Source organism: Bos taurus, chromosome 25 (assembly GCF_002263795.3).
Source record: "Bos taurus isolate L1 Dominette 01449 registration number 42190680 breed Hereford chromosome 25, ARS-UCD2.0, whole genome shotgun sequence".
NCBI classification, from domain to species: Eukaryota; Metazoa; Chordata; class Mammalia; order Artiodactyla; family Bovidae; genus Bos; species Bos taurus.
In genome coordinates, this window is record NC_037352.1 from 37170184 (window position 1) to 37187194 (window position 17011).

Sequence of the window (17011 nt, forward strand, 5' to 3'; positions counted from 1 at the left end):
ATTTTTTAAGACACTCTTTACTAAAAGTAAATAAACTGGAATTGCACGCCTATTTGTGCAAAGTCCTTGGTGTAATCACAGACCTCGGTTTGCTGTAAGCCCGCTTTCAATAGCTCTCACGAGCTCGGAGCCTTGAGTGAGAGGCCTGGAAAATCGATGCCGTTCTCTGAACCTCAACGTCCACATCTGCAAACCGACTCCGTGGGAGAATGTGGCGGAGAACGAGAACGACCGCACGCGGGCCTCGCCGTCCCGCCCGCCATGGGGCGTGCCCGGCGCTCGCTCCCGGCCGCCGAGGCTCTGCACGTCGTGCCGGGTCCCGAAAGCCTCCGATCCCCCTCCTCCGCCCGGGTGCGGGACGCCCCAACCACCGGCTTTGGGAGCCCGCGCGCCCGGGGGCTGGGCCGGCGACGCGGCCGCGCTCCGAGCCCCGCCTCGCCGTCCCCGCGGGCGCGCGCACGCACGCACGCAGGCGCGGGGCCGCACGGCGCGGGCGCGCGCAGGGCCGGGCCGGCACGGCGGCGGGCGCGCGCGCGGCTCCGGGAGGCGGCGGCGGCGGAAGCGGCGAGGGCGGCGGGCGTCCGGCTCTGAGGTGGTGGCGGCGGCGGTAGCGGCGGCGGCTCCGGACTGGGCTCGGCTGAGAGCGAGCGAGGGTCGGGGGCGCCGGGTCGAGCGCCGATCCCCAGGCTTGACCATCTGCCGGCCGCCCAGACGCCTGGGCCGCGGAGTTTGTGTCCCGGCTCGGACCCCGGCGCCCAGCCCGGAGCCGTAACCTTGAGGCGGCGGCGGCGGCGGGGCCGGGCCGGGCCGGGCCGGGGGGCGGCGGCGGCGCTGGATCCGCGGCTGCCCGATCGTTGGCGGGAGATGTCGAACCCCGGGACGCGGAGGAACGGCTCCAGCATCAAGATCCGTCTGACAGGTACGGCCGGCAGGAGGCCCCCGCCGGCGCCCGCTCGTAGTCCGCACTGCCCCTCCGGCAGCCCCGGAATTTCCCGCAGGGCGCCCCGGGGAGGCGGCCCTCCCCCTCGCCGGCCGCCGTCCCGGGACCGGCTCGCCCCCCTCAGCTGGCGCCCCTCGCGGCTCCCTCCCGGCCCCGCCCCCGCCTCCGGCCCCGCCCCCTCGCTTCTCGCCCCCACCCGCCCCCCGGCTTCCCTGCTTCCCTGCTTCCCCCCACGACCCGCCCCCTCGCGTCTCCCCTCCTGGCCTCCCTCGGTCTCACTCCCTCCATCCTTCTCTCTCCCTACTCGGGCCTCTCGCTCCCCCCTCCCGGCCCCGCCCCCTCTCGTCTCCCCTCCCGGACCCCCTCCGTCCCCCCTACTCCATCCTCCACGTTCCCCTCTCCTCCTTGCCCCTCCGTTTTTCTACCCCCTCCATACTCCTCGCCCCCTTGACCCTCACTTTACCTTCCTGGACGCCTTCCGTCCCCCACTCATCCTCCCCACTCTCCTCTCCCCCTCACTTCTCCCCTCGTGGACCCTTTCCGTACCCCCCCAGCCTCCTCGCTCCTCTCGCCCCCTTGGCCCTCGCTTCTCCCCTCCTGGCCCGCCCCTCACCCCCTTCGTCCCCCTCGATTTCTTCCCTCCCTCCTCACCTGCCCCCTGTCTTTTTCCTTCTCGGTCCCGCCCCTCTCTTCTCGCCAGCTTTTCCCATCCTCTGGCGTTTCCCTGTCTCTCCCCGCCCCCATCTACCCTCTGGCTTCTCCCTCCTAGTACCCCCCCCTCCCACCTATTTCTGCCCCTTCCCCCATCCGTGTTCTTCCTCTCTCCCCCCGCCCCCCTCCACTTGCCCCCTTGCTTCTCCCCTCCGCGCCCCGCCCCTTTCTCTTGAGCCCCGCCCCCTAGCTGGTTTTTCCAACCCACCGCCCCGCCCCCAATCCCGCACCCGTTTTCTACCTTGTCCCTCCCTCGCTTATCTCCCAGCCCCGCCCCCTTGCCTCTGTCTGGCGGCCTCCACCCTTTCCTTCAGCCTCTAATTCCTCAATCCAGTCTCGTAGCTTCTGCCGGTCCCGGTCCCCTCACTTCCCCTCTGGTCCAGACCTCTTCAGTCTGAGCCACTTCCTCTCTCTCAGGCCAGGCCACTATCTTCTCTTGACTCTGCTGCTTCAGTTCTTTGCGTTACCGTCACCCCTGTCCCACCCACCTCACCCCCCCACCGCAACACACGCACGCGCGCACGCACGCACACACACACACACACACACACACACACACACGTACGCACGCACACGCACACTCTGGAGGCTTTGGCAGCTGCATTAGCGCAGGCTTCTTGATTCACTCTCATTGAGTCTTCAATGAAATGCCCGTGTCTCCTAGGTGGCTCTGTAGTGCCACCTTCAAGGGTGAGCTCGAAGCTCTGTTCTCCGACTGCGACGTGGTGGTTCTGGTGTGTGTAGCTGCCAGTCGTGTCTGCCGGCCGTGCCCCTGGCTGGCGGGCTCCAGAGATCCTGGACCAGTGTGCACCCGCTTCTGTCTTTTCCTCGCTCTCCCCACTACTACTGCCCCGTCTCCCGGTTTAAATTCACACCTGAGGCTGGATTGTAGTGTTGCAAATACGGTTCTGCTGGGGGACTTTCCAAACGCAAATATTTCCAGCTCTGGAAAGGAAATATAAAGTTCAGGCTAATCCCTGTTAGGGGTTTTCCCCTGGATTTTTCTGTTCAGTGACAGGTCTGATGATGACTTCAAAGTCGGTCGGGTCAGATTCTTTAAAAAAGAGAATGAGCATTTGGGATGGCCCTCAATTATTGGTGAAATCCCTGGAAACAACAGAGAGTGATTTTTTTCAAACTAAAATTTCCTCTGAGAGTTCTTAGTTGTTCCATGATCCATTTTTTGTTTCAAGGAAAGGGAGACAGTTTTTTTGTAGAACGATGTCAGATCACGTTATGATTAGATAACACAATCAGATCATAATTATTTGAACCCAAATCCAGACCCTGGTTTTGTCAATAGCAAATATGTCCCAGGGATTTTTGTTTCTGGAGAAATAGAATTCTTTATCCCAGGGCTGGTAGGAAACTCTCACTGTGTAGATGTAAGTATATACATTGTTTTACGGTTACATAAAAGCCACGGTTTTTACTTTGTAATACTTGTAAAACTTTAATGACTGACACCTTTCATTTGGTTCTCATTTGCAGTGTAATCTATAATTGACATGAGATTGGTTTCAGGTTTCTTGTTAAGAGCAGAAGTAACTGATTTTGTGAGTTAGATAAAAGTGTGATTAATGTTTTAGAAGGACTAGGTTTTAATTACAACTTTGTGTCAGGTGTGTATTATTAATCAAGCCTAGTTAGCAGGTCTGGACCTGAGCCTTTTCCGCCTGGAGTGGGGGTTGTTTCTTCCCAAATTATTTTTGGTCTCAGGAATTTATAATTTTTATTTAGTTTTCGGCTGCGCTGGGTCCTAGTTGCTGGGCAGGCTTTTCTCTAGTTCTGACCGTGTGCTGGCTTCTCATTGCTGTGGCTTCTCTTCTAGCCCAGGAGGAAGGGTTCTAGGGCACATGGGCTAGGGCCGCGGAGCCACCAGGGCAGCCAGTTTTCAGGAATTTAGATGTCGCAGATGCAGACATGCGTCAGAGTTTTTGGACATGTTTGCTATTGAAGCATCAAGTTATGAATGTTCTTTCCAAAACGACTTTTGCCTTTCCCCCTGCTGATGTTATTCCTGATCTGAGGGACTCTGTGGTCCTCCCTGCAGAGAGGTTGAGAATTTAATTTAGTGTTGATTGCAGACGCACATGATGCCAGTAGTCTGATGAATGTTAATTTACCTGGAAACTACGTAAATTATGTGGAAACTACATAATGTACGTAGGAATGAGCTATCTTGTTGGCAGTGGGAGGGTAGGTTTCTGGCCCCATCTTTGAACTTGTCGAGGGGAGGTTAAAATCTCTTCTGGAAACTTGGGAAACCATCTTTCAAGAGGTGTGTACTTTTGTTACCTGTTTCAGAATTTATTTCCCTGTGTGATATTTGAAAAAAGTGATTTTGTTTTTAGAATGAGGGTTATTCTAACCAGTCAGGGAATACCACACAGGGCACAGTAAAATGAAAAACATAAAGAATTGGATTATAAAAGAGCGTTTAGAACTTCGGGGTCCACAGTTATATATGGTGGTTGAGTAGAACATTGGGTTTAGAATTAGAAGACTCGATTCTGGTAAGATTACCATTAACTATGATATGGAGCAAATCATTTAACCTTTCTGGGTTCTCTGTTTCCTAATATATAAAATAAGATTTCAATCCCATAGTAGTCTTCTTTTCCTTCTTGAGGATGTATCAGTGTGACTGTCTACTTGTTCCAAATTACTGTTTGCTTATACTTGCTTTTGTTAAATCTCAGTCCTGATATTTAGAATTTATGTTAAAACCCAGCACCTCTGTTTGATTTATGCCAAGCATTACTTTTGTGTAATGGTTACATTTATGATTTCCGCCCCCCCTTTCTCTGGAACACTTTTTGTTTTTGAAAACTATTGTGTCGCAGGTTGACCTGCTTTGGAAAGCAGGCCCAAACTAGTAGAACATGTAAGTCTTTATATTGAAAAGAATATGATTTTAATGAGTGTCTTTGTGATATCTTAACAGGAAAATCATTCTTTAATGGTTTCAGTAGGCTTGGAGCATAATATGTTCAAAATTGAGTGATCTTGGTTGAAGAGCTTTATTTTGTAGATAGTTTAGAGTCCTCTGACAAATCAAATACTTTGGAAACACTTTTTATCTTAAATTCAAGTAGAATTTGCAAGAACTTTGTTCTTACATGGTACACAAATGAATCCCAGATACGATATTTAGGCCACTTTGGTAAAAGAATGGAAATTTTGAGTTCTCAGGGTTCTGCTGCTGCTGCTGCTGCTGCTGCTGCTGCTGCTGCTAAGTCGCTTCAGTCGTGTCTGACTCTGTGTGACCCATAGACCGCAGCCCACCAGGCTCCCCCATCCCTGGGATTCTCCAGGCAAGAACACTGGAGTGGGTTGCCATTTCCTTCTCCAATGCATGAAAGTGAAAAGGGAAAGTGACACGACTCTTAGCGACCCCATGGACTGCAGCCTACTAGACTCCTCCATCCATGGGATTTTCCAGGCAAGAGTACTGGAGTGGGGTGCCAGTGCCTTCTCCATTCCACAGTGCCCTTCAAACAAATTCTGTTTTATTCTACCGTTATCTTGTGAGTTAAAATGTGGTGTGTGTGCACTCAGTTGTGTCTGACTTTTTTTGAGCCCATGGACTGTAGGCCTCCAAGCTCCTCTGTCCATGAAATTTTCCAGGCACGAATACTGGAGTGGGTTGCCATGTCCTACTCCTGGGGATCTTCCCCACCCAGGGATTGAATCCGAGTCTTCTGTGTCTCCTGCATTGGCAGGCAGAGTCTTTACCACTGTGCCACCTGGAAAGCCCAGTTAGTTAAAAAAACAAATGCCCAAACTTTTATTTTTTAGGGTGCTTTTATGCCTTGAAACACTCTCAGATCTCCTCGTGTTTTTATATCTTTCAGAGCGTGACTGTGTACTGGAAAGGGAGAAAAATTCTAATTCCAAGTAGAGAAGGGGAAAGAGAGCTTCCTTGATAGCCTATGGATGTAGAAGCTGTTTTTAGAGCTGTAGCATGTGTAGTGTAAGGCTGACTTTTTTGGTATCTTGGATGATCCAGCTTGGAGAAAAGCAGCTGTAGTCATTAGCTGTTAATAACCTTAACTGATCAACCACAGGTGACCTGAGTGGTTCGAAATAGTTGTTTTTCTTAAAGATGAAGCAATCTGAAGACGTCGCCTGTGTCAGTTTGTATTTACGTAAGGCAGGCAGAACTCTTGTTTTAATCAGCCGAAACTGTGATGAGGGACTAAGTCATCAGTATTCACCCTCCACCTGAGTTTACCTAACAGTGTCTCCGGTTCATGAAGGTACAGTCAAAGCACTTTTTTGAATTGAATTACTAAGGATGAGTGGTGGGCTTAGATCAAATGCTTATTCAAAACTTAAACTGCAGTTACACTTTAGAAGGACTCACCTTCTGCCAAATACATGTTCTCGTATTGACTTTATTTTTGATTTGGTTATATCCATGCTGTGTTAAGAAAAATCTTTTCCCTCAAATCCATTAAAAAAAAAACAAAACTTTGACCACCTGAGTGCCTTGAGAAATGGACCTGTCCATATGCCCTGCTTCTCTCTGTATTTTGATTGTAGTTGTGATTTATCAAACTACAATTTTTTACTTCAAGCCTATTTCTTTGTCTGTTCAGAACTCCTATTTTTTGCAACCATGAAAGTCGTGTCTGAACTTCAGTTTTTCTTTCTCTTCTCCAAATTTTCCTTTTCTATGTTCGGTCACATTGGCTGGTTCTAATGTGGAACATTGGGTGAGGGGGAGGTCCTGAGGACTGAGTCACTTGTGAAGAAGTATTTCCTAATGAATTAAAAAAAGAAACACTGCCCCTTAGTATTTCAACATCAGCTCACTGATCCAGTTCACTAGCCTGGCTGTTTTGTAACATGCTTGTGGGCACTGGTTAGAAGTTAAAATAGCTGAATTGTGCATTTTCTTGAGCGCTAAGAGCAAAAAGGAAGTTCAAAAAACCTTCTGAGATGGATGAAATAATTGGGTGTTCATACCATGCTCTGATTTTCTGGGTGAGAAACCCTAACTTTTAGGATTCTCAAATCAATGTTTTTGTTACTTCAGAACCATTTCAGTGGTTAAATGTCTTTAAACAAAAAACATGTAAAAAATATGTGGGTTTGTTGTGTTTTGTTTTTTTTTTTGTCACTGAACAACCTAAATGACTAGTTTGCTTGTTTTGTCAATGAATTTTATTGAGAAAAAGCCCCTCACTTAAATTGTCTTGTTGTCAGCCACATCTAGCTGCCCGTAGTCCCTAAGGCCATTCTAGTTAAGAGCTGCCGAACTCTCTCTTGTGGAAGAATTAAAAAAAAGCTCATAGCCTTGTGGATCAGGCATGTCTTCTTTTTAAAATGTTAGAATTCCTGTTGTGTCTATAGATGAAATTGAATCCATTTAGATACTTAAACTGAGGGAAATGTTGTTTCCATATTTCTAGATTAAAGGGGAAAAAAATCCTCTTATTGTTTTAAAACAAGGCTTAAATAATGTACAATCAGTGCGTCTGGTGATGGCCCCACTCTGTAATTCCAGCTGTGTTCACCTCCATTGCAGCTGAAAGGAATTCTAATTGGCTGAGGAATGTTGGCAGCGTCGTGTATCACAGAACTCGGACCTGTTATGCTCGCTGCCGGGTGATGCATTTCAGATGTTTTAGGCTCCTGAGTCCAACTTGAAGGTTGCTTGCAGGGAGTCTGGAAGAGTATGTTGTGAAGCGGGGCTTGCAGACAGCAGCCTGGTTTGCTTTCTTCGTGTTGTCGGGCATCCGCTAAATTCTCTAAAGGCCTTGGTGCTTCCTTGTGACTTAAATACCTGACTGGCGGGTCCGACTTTTCTTTCTAACTCACAGAAGTGCCGCGGTGAAGAAAGGGGTGGTGGAATTATCATCCATTTGTGACTCAGTTTTCCAGTCGGTAATGGAGGTACCTGCCTTTTTCTGTCAGGCAACGACTTGATATGCATTCAATATTTGGATGAGCAGTTGTGAATTATTCCTAGAGGAGCACAGTGTAAATACAAAGTCATAGATTCCTGTTATTTCTTGTGCTTAAATGATCATGTAAGTGCTCAAGCTAATAATGTACTGAAGAAAATTATGGAATCTACAGATAAACATGGAAAAATTATGCTCAAGAATGAACTGCTAAATTCTCTATGCATTCAGAAAATTCCTTAGAGAAACAGTATCCTAAGCCAAGTGATATCACAGCATCATTTTAAATTGTGAAACCTTGGAAGCATTCCCGTCAAAATCAGGACCAATGCAGGGACGCACACTGTCACAGTTGTCAGCTAGAGAAAGACATCAGAAAGCAAAATCCCTGTTTGCAGGTGCTTATGATTTTATATCTTTGAAAGTCCAAAAGAATCAGCTGAAAAACAGTTACAAGCAAAACTTTAGTAGTTGGATAGAAAATTTTTCCATGGAAAATAAAATGGATAAAAATCGACAGGCTAGGAAAAACACCTGGTAGTCTGTGTGTTATGAAAGTCTAGCTTGCTTATAAAGAGCTTTTAAAATCAATTAGAAAAAGGCCAGTGACCTATTTGGCAAAGGATGTGGACAATTCACAGAAAAGGATGAAAATGGATTTCAAACATGTGAAAAAACATGCAGTCCTGTTCATGCCAAACAACATTTACGGATTCAAACTAAGGGGGAAACAGTTTTCTGTCTAGCAGATGGGCAGTGACCAGAGTTTAACAGCATGTCATGATGACAAAGGTGTGGAAAAGCAGAAACTGTTTTACACTGTGGTCGAGAATATAAATTGGTACAATCGAGTAGGAAGGGCAGCTTGATATTGGATAAGAAAAGTATGGCTTCTCTGGTGGTTCAGAGGTAAAGAATCCATTTGCGATGCAGGAGACTCAGGAGACGTGGATTCGATCCCTCCTCCAGGGGGAGGAGGGCTTGGCAACCCACTCCAGTATTCTTGCCTGGAAAACCCCATGGACAGAGGAGTCTGGTGAGCTACAGTCCATGGGGTCCCAAAGAGTCGGATTTGACTGAAGTGACTGAGCACATGCAATGAATGTATATACCCTTGGACCTGACAATTTTGCACTTAGGAATTTTTCTTACAGATATTATAATCACACATTTATGTAAAGCCTATGTGCAAAATTGTTACAGCATTGCTTAAAATTATAAAAGCTAGAAACAATTTAAATCTGCATTAATAGAAAACTAAATAAATGATGACATATCCCCAGGGATACATAGCTGTTTAAAAGAATAAGCTAGTGTTTATATTCTGAGATGGAATATTTTCCAAGGTCTGTTATTGAGTGGGGAGAGGGGGAAGCATGATTCAGAAGAGTGGAAATCGTATATACTGTTTGAGTAATAAATAAAACAAAATGGCAATTTATGGTGTATGTGTATAGACATCACTGGAAGAGTCCTGTTGAAATACTGATTGTGATGACCGCTGGGGACGCAAACTGGGACTTGAGGGTACAGATCAGAGCGGGAAAGACAGAGACTTGGTTTCACTGTGTTTCTTTTACTATTTCATCTCCTCCCCGCCCAGTTCTTGTCCCCGCTTTGAGCATATATTGCTTTTCAACAATTAAAAATGGTAAAAACAAACAACAAAAGAATCTATAACTCTTAAGCAAAGATTTTTTAGAGCAACTAGTACATTAATTGCTAATAGTAATTATTTCAAATATGGGTGTTTTGGACATTCAAAGTAATTGTGCCAAATGCACGTTAAAGGGCTGAAGTAGCATCTAAGGGTGTATATCCACGTCATGTGTATTTCACTACTAGGAAGATTCCTGGGTCCCAGAGAGTAAAATGCATTGCGTTCTTTGTAAGTCTGAATAGATTTTTTCCCTCAGAGATTATGTTCATTCTGATACTAAGAACCCGTCCCCCAGTCCCCCAAAAAACCCAAAACCAAAAAAAAAAAAAAAAGCAGAAGCTCAAAAGCCCTTGTTCTAGCATAATATTAAAAAGCTATTCCAGCCCAAATGATTCTTTGCAGATTCAGGAATCTAATCCTCCTTAGACCTACTTTTTTATAGAGAGTCCTTTGAAAGACTGGAGTCTCGATTCTGAATAACAGTGTTGGTTCATATCACTTATTTGGAATGTCGTTTGGGGTTATCACTGACGTATTCTTGTAAAATAACCTCCTCCCTGAAGTGCGGTAAAAATGCTAACTTGCATAAACCAGCTGTAATAATTTGGTAAATTTGGTATTTTTCCCACATATCTCTAATCAATAAATTTATTTTGAACCTCTAAAAAGGCCTGTTTATTAATGTTAGTGGTACCTAAAAAAGAAATATTGATAGCTGACTCTGTAAATGGAGAAAAAGTCATCACCACATGTAATTTGTTGCTTTTTTGTTCTCTTAGAGCTTTAGGATAAAAACCTTAAGTTTTACCATATTGTATTTCTACATATATTACCTACAGATCATAGGTTTGAGAATTGCTTGATGAGAGTTTGTCCATATGAATAATACTAATAGTAATTATATCTGTACGGCGTCTCATAGTTTCCAGAGTTCTCATAAGCATTTCCTCACTTAAGGCAAGATGCAAGCCAGCCGCAAGAAGCTTTTTTTGATTTTTGTTTTTAATTGTGTTTTTGTTTCTAGGTTAAAAAAAAAATCATGAAATTTGTCTTTTCTTTAAAAACACATTTAATTTAATCATTTCATGGGCTGATAGAAAAATTCTCAGAAGCAGCTATAATAGACGCATTCCCTGGTGGCTTAGATGGTAAAGAATCTACCTGCAATGCAGGAGACCCAGGTTTGATCCCTGGGTCAGAAAGAGATCTCTTGAAGAAAGGAATGGCAACCCCCTCCAGTATTCTTGCCTGGAGAATTCCATGGACATGTAGCCTGAAGCCTGGCAAAGAATTGGCACGAATGAGCAGCTAACACACACACACGCTTTGCAATAATCAATAATCATGTGCAGGAGAAGGCCTGCATGTCTTCATGGGATGTTGACTTAATTTAGGCTACACTGAGGATAATCGACACTCACAGAATTAGACAGGTTTTTTTGGGTGGAGATAAGGTAGCAGTTTTTTCTCTGTAACTATACGAGGTTGGAAACATGACATTCTTCTCCCCTACAACATGCCGAGTAGACTAAGCTTTTCTGATCCCCTTCCCAGGAAACCTTGCTCTCTACAGTCATTCCTACTTCATTGAATCTACCCAGTTGCCCAAACCAAAAAAAAAAATGAAAAATAAGCCTTGTTGTCATTCTTCGTATCTAATTCAGCCTCAAGTCCTCATTTCTGTCACCACATTTTGTCTGGAATGTGTCTTCTCTTCTTGTCCACTGACCCCATCCTGGTTCCAGCTGCCATCATCAGCTCTGGCTTGGAAAGCTGCAGCTTGCCCTTTTGTATTTCAGTGTTACTTACAACCAGAATCATCCAGCTGCAGTGTTAGTTATTTCTCTCTTTCAGTGATGTTAAAGGACTCATGAAAAAAGTTCTCACTTGGGCAGATCCTCAAGTAGGGTGGAAAGAATTGGCTCCATCCATTCCTCCATCCAACCGCTTATTTCCCACTGCCCTGAGGGGGAGGCTAAGGAGAAAAACGGGAAAGCTGCGTTCACTTCTGCAGCTCCTTCACTCCTGCCTCTGTGCTCACTGCCTCCAGCTCCAGTTCCAGGAGCCTTGGTGAGGTGGCCAGCTGTCCTTGTCAGGGTGACATGGAGCTTCCCTCGGTCTAATGATTGAGGAGTGGCCAGTGGTGGAGCTGGAGAGCCTATTGCCAACAGGAAGCCTTCGGCCTTGCTGTCTTGTTTACATCGGTTGTCCCACTGAAGGTGGCTTGGCTCACAGTGGTGTTCACACATATTCATTGGTTGAGGGAGCTAATGACCTTCTTGTTGATCGTGTTCCATGGCCGCATGTGAGTAGGGCACTGGAGGACACCCCTCTTGGAGGTGGTGTTTGCTGGGGTGGGCCGCTTCTTGTAGGCCATGGGGTGAGAGACTGGGGCTGGGAACTGGGCAGTCACAGCCTGTGGTCGGCTAGGCTTAGGATGTCTGTGGCCATATGACACCCCAGAGCTAGTCTGCCCCTGGACTTCGGGCAGTCCCACAGGTGTGAACCAAAGCCTGAAATACTCTCAGATCTAGAATTTGGCCCATCTTTGTAACCTTTGGTTTCCCGGTTATCTCCTCAGCTTCTCCCTCGGCTGTTGGAAAAAAAGTAGTTGGATGGAAGCAGTCATTAATTTGTCCCTTGCCTAGGGGGTGTTTTGCAGTTACATCTTGAAGGATCGTGTTTGAGGGTGTCCTGGGGGTCAGGACTCGTTTGCCCACCCTACCCTGAAGTCTTGTCTCCTGCCCAGGGTACCGTTCCCCTCTCTTTGTCCTGTTTCCTCTCTTCACACTATTGGTCCCCTTGGATTGCAATTTGAAGCAGAAAGGGCCTCTTAGCAAAGGCATATTTTTCTCCCTTTTCATTTTATCTCCTCGTGGAGCCTTACAAAATACTGTGAGCAGGAGTCAGAACCTTTCCTTATCTTGAATCTTCCTATTAAGTGCCGTCATGCTCCTTGTATTGTCATCTTGGCGGGCACATCTGACTTCTTTCTTAGAGAGTAAAGACTTAAGGCTCAGGCTGAGGACGTAAGGTACTCATTGAATTTTATCCTGTTTCCTTTCTTCAACCAATTTCACAGTTCTACTTCTGTCTTGTATTTACAATACCACACTTCCTAATGCCAATTTTTTATTAGTTTAAAAAAAACAGAATGCTTTCAGATGGAAGTAGCAGAAAACCTAGCTTAAATTGGCTCAATAGAAAGAATTTTCTTTCGTAAATTTACTGAAAAGTCCAAAAGTCATTCCAGCAGCATGGCAAGGACCTGATTTTCCCATTTCTCAGTGTTGTGACCTCAGACCATTCTTGGCTGCCTCCTCCACTTGCGTTCGGAAGGTAGGAGGTGGCCACCAGCAGCTCCCATGGCTGTTTGCGTCTAGCTTTAATCAGCAGAGATGTTAAGAGAGCACTTCCCCAACGGCTTCTTCCTGGAGTAGAAGTCCTGGAGCTGAATCTTCTTGTCTGATTGGCCTTTTTGGGTCCACGTGTCCATCTCTGAACTAGCCACTGGCTAGGGTGATGGGGATTAGGGTCCATCTTGGAATCTAGTACTGGTGTTAGTCTCCCAACATATACGACAGGGGCATTTGAGGGAACTGGAAAATAAATACGAGGAAGGCAGCCAACAAATAAGTAGACGATACTATTTAAAGAACTTTTGAAGAAAAAAAAATACTGTCTTTGTACTAGTGTGAATTAAAAAATGTGTTTTTGTAAAAGTCCCAAACATTTTTACCAAGTGTTAGGAATGGTAGTTTTTTATGTGAACTTACCCCAACAAACAACTCAATGGGCATGAATTTGAGCAAACTCCGAGAGATAGTGGAGGACAGAGAGGTCTAGCGTGCTGCAGTCCGTGGGGTCGCAAAGAGTTGGACATGACTTAGCGACTGAACAACAACCACCCTAATAAATTTCATTGTTGATGTATAGTGTTGTTTTATTTGGGGCTATTTCAACACTGATTTAAACACAATTTAGCTACAGAGTAAAGGAATACATTCTTAAATCATTAGCCATAATAGAATTAAAAAAATTTTTTTAAAATATTTATTTGGCTGTACCAGGTCTTGGTTGTAGCATGCAGGATTTTTGGTTTCGGTATGCAAACTCGTAACAAACTCTTACCAACCCTTCCTTTAAGTAAAGGCTATGAAATAATATCTGTTCTTGATATTTGAAACTCTATATTTTTACTTCTATGTTCCTTAAAAAAAAAAAAAAGTGCTTAGAAGATGCTTGACTGAGCCTTGAACTCATGCCCCAAGGAACAGTTGGCTCTCTCAGACCCCCAGCAGTCTCTTCCTCCGTGGAATCAGTGGGCAGGGGTGAAGGGTAGGCTTAAGAGCTGGGCTGGAGCCAACCTGTGCCTTTAGACAAGTGACCTCATCTCTTTAATTTTCCCAGCTATAAAAATGAGGTAAATAATTGGAGCCACTTCAGAGTATCGTGGGTATTAAATAAAATAATCCACATGCAATGTCTGGTATACAGTAAATGTTCAATACTTGTTAGCTAATATTAACATTGTCATATTTCAGCGACTCTGAGTTGAAAGTCACACCATTGTTTTATGGACCAATAAAAAAGAAACATCAGTAATTACACTGCAATGTGATTCATTTGACAATTTCAGAGATGTTAAAATATGGAGAAATGTGTCTTAGCATCAGTGATACATGGTATTATGGCTGTCTCTGACTCTAAAGTCCTAGAAATTGTTTGCATACCCACAAATTAATGCCATCTGTCTTCAGTTTAAACATAACACAGTGGGATCTGCAGTTTCCTTTCCTTTGTGTTTTTGTCCTGAACTTATATTGGATTTGGCCTCATGTGTCGCAATATTGGCAATTTCATAGTTACTAATTCATTGTGTACGTTGAGTAGTGGATCCTGTAAGACCCATGAAAGGCTTCGCAAACTTGGGTTCTTTGCGTTTCTTCACTGATCGAGAAAGAAACTTGAGATACATTTCAGGAATTCATTAATATTAGTTGAATACACCTATTTGGAGGCTCCCAGCAGGTTAAATGATAGTGCACATAACCTTTTAGAAAAGCACAGGTTGTTGGCAGAAAGCCCACTTAGGGAAGTGCCTTTGATGCACCCAAACGCGTGCTGTTAGAAAGCGTGGTATTGCCATTTGAAAGAAATGCATGGCAGTTGATTTTCCCCTAAAATATAAATGCGGACAGTATATTGTAGAACTTGAGAGATAGTCACAGGCTATTTAAGTACAAACTTGGTATAGAAAAAAGTGGCTATGTAATGTGCTTAGCATAAATTTAGAAGGAATACCCATAAGGATATCACATAACTCGATAGAGTGCTATTTCTCTTGGAAATTTTCTGGTATTTAGAGTGCTGAGAATGGGATAGTATTCGCCTGTTTTTTTTTGTTTTTTTTTTTCAGGCCTGTTTTTGATATAAAATTGAAATGAATGATGGAAGAGGTTTCGGGGACTTGACCTAAGTGTTTACTTATTGCATTATTTATGGCTTCCTTCATCAGCTGAATGTCAGCAGGATTCTACTTCTATTGACAGCTGCGTGAGCAGAGCAGACGTGTTGTTGGGTTACCTTGTCACAAGCCTGGAGGCAGGCCCCTGGCACATCTGGCCATGAAGCATTTAAGCGTTGTTTAGGGATGTTGATCATGATTTTGTCAAAGGCTGTGTCTCAGTGCAGACCATATTTTAATGCATTCTGAAACATTTCTCTTCTGGGGAGAACCCAGGAGACTTTGCTGGTTTTTTTTTTTTTTTTTTCTTTTTTTTTTGAGATTTTACATAAGATTAAGCTTAACAATGCCAGAAGTACACTTTTATTTTAGAAAAGGACATTTTTTTTAGAGAATAAATGGTACTGAAGTTGAAATAACAGGACAAATTATTTCGAAGAGCAGACATTTGATCGGCTTCAGTACTTTTCTCATCACCTACAATTGTAGTGATGTTTATATTTGGAACAGAGAGAAGTCAGTCCAAAATCTCTCAGCGAGGCTTTACAAAGGGATGTGATTATGTCACTGTTACTCCAGGTGTTTAATTTCAGGCTGTATGAGTCAAGAACTTGGTGTTTCTTATATTAGAATAGATTGGACTTGATTCAGAAAAAAACACCCTCCAAACAACCTATTAATTTGAAGTGTATAAATCACAGCCTAAAAATTATTTTAGTTTTAAAATAGATTACACGTGTGTGTGATATAAAAGGGTACCCATTAAAAATGCCCTGTCCTCCTCCCTGTCCTTTGCCAACCAGCTTGCCTTCAGAGACGTTAGCTATTTTTTAAAATGTTTTACATATTTTAGAATTTTTTATTGGTTTTTAATGCTGTTTGTTTTAATGTGACATTAAAAATTCTGCTTATTTATTTGTACCTTTTTAATATTCTTTTCCATTATAGTTTATCACAGGACATTGGACATGTTTTTCTGTGCTGCACAGCAGGAAGCTTGTTGTCCATCCCGTAGGTAATAGTTCGAAGCTGATAACCCGCCCCCTCCCTCTTGGCACTCACCAGTCTGTTCTCTGTTGGTGATTCTGTTTCATAGCTATAGGTTCATTGTGTCATATTCTATATCCCACATATAAAGGATATCATAAAGTACTTGTCTCTGACGTACTTCACTTCTATGATCATCTCTAGGTCATCCGTGTTGCTTTGTTCTTTTTTATGGCTGAGTACTATTTCACTGTATATATGTATCATGTCTTCTTTACGCATTCATCTGTCTATGGACATCTAGGTTATTTCCATGTCTTGGCAGTTGTGAACAGTGCTGTTATAGACACAGGGATGCATGTGTCTTTTGAATGATATTTTTGTCTGGACATATGCCCAGGGGTGGGTGGCACGGCTGGATCATATGGTAGCTCTAGTTTTAGTTTTCGGAGGAAGCTTCATACTGTTTTCCACAGGGGCTATCCCAGCTTACATTCCCACCGCCAGTGTAGGAGGGTTCCCTTTTCTCCACCCCCTCTCGAGCATTTGGTATTTGTAGACTCTGTAAGGACAGCCATTCTGACTGGTGTGAGGTGGTACCTCATTGTAGTTTTGGTTTGTGTTTCCAGAGACGTAACTGTTTTTACCACGGTAATACTAGTTTCTCCTGTAGTAGTCTCGCAGAGGTTTTCTGTCCCCTTTTCTCCCTTTCTCCCTCCCGTTAACACAGAGGATAGCCTACTCCATGCGCTCTTACTTCTTTCGTGCCCCCACCGCCCCCAGCACTCCGGAGCTGCCTCTGCGGTGGTGCAAACAGCTCAGTGACTGTCCTTGTGCCCTTCAGTTAGGTGGGACCGCGTGGTTGGTTCAGGCTGGTCAACCGTGAGGAGCAGTGATCTCGCCCACCCTGGGGCTGCTGCTATAAGCGCCTCCCACTCGGCCGTGGAGCACCCAGTACTGTGTATCACATGGGGGAGCCTCCATCAGCCTGGGTCCCTGAATGATTATATAGAGCGGGAGGTCCCCTTCTGCCCCAGCCCAAGCCCCAGACCCAGCCTGTGTTGGATAAACCAGCCGTGTGCTTATTTCAGATTGTCTTACAAGTTGTAATTGGAGCTTCAGGGGGCTTCTCCAGTCTTGCTGATAGGCTGGTGTTTGTGTAGTGGCTTTTTAAAAAAAAGGTGTTTGTTTTTTGGACACCAGGCCTCCTCCTATTTACAATCAGGTTTAAAATCCTTTTTCGTGCAAAAGAGATCACTCCTAAATGCATGGGAGGGAATTGCATCTGGTGGGAGGCAGAGTCGGTGGTGGAAGGCCCTGCCCTGTTTCCC

General features: G+C 44.8%; 1 protein-coding gene across 1 annotated transcript in view; it reads left to right on the forward strand.

Annotated features, from left to right (window-relative positions):
- The first annotated feature begins 834 nt into the window (after nucleotides 1-834).
- The window catches only part of SMURF1 (SMAD specific E3 ubiquitin protein ligase 1), a 91411-nt gene continuing 75234 nt past the window's right edge, over nucleotides 835-17011 (forward strand). Inside the window, exon 1 of the mRNA XM_005225271.5 lies at nucleotides 835-919. Coding sequence (XP_005225328.2) covers nucleotides 865-919 — 55 coding nt within the window. The 5' untranslated portion in view covers nucleotides 835-864. The remainder of the gene's footprint in view (nucleotides 920-17011) is intronic.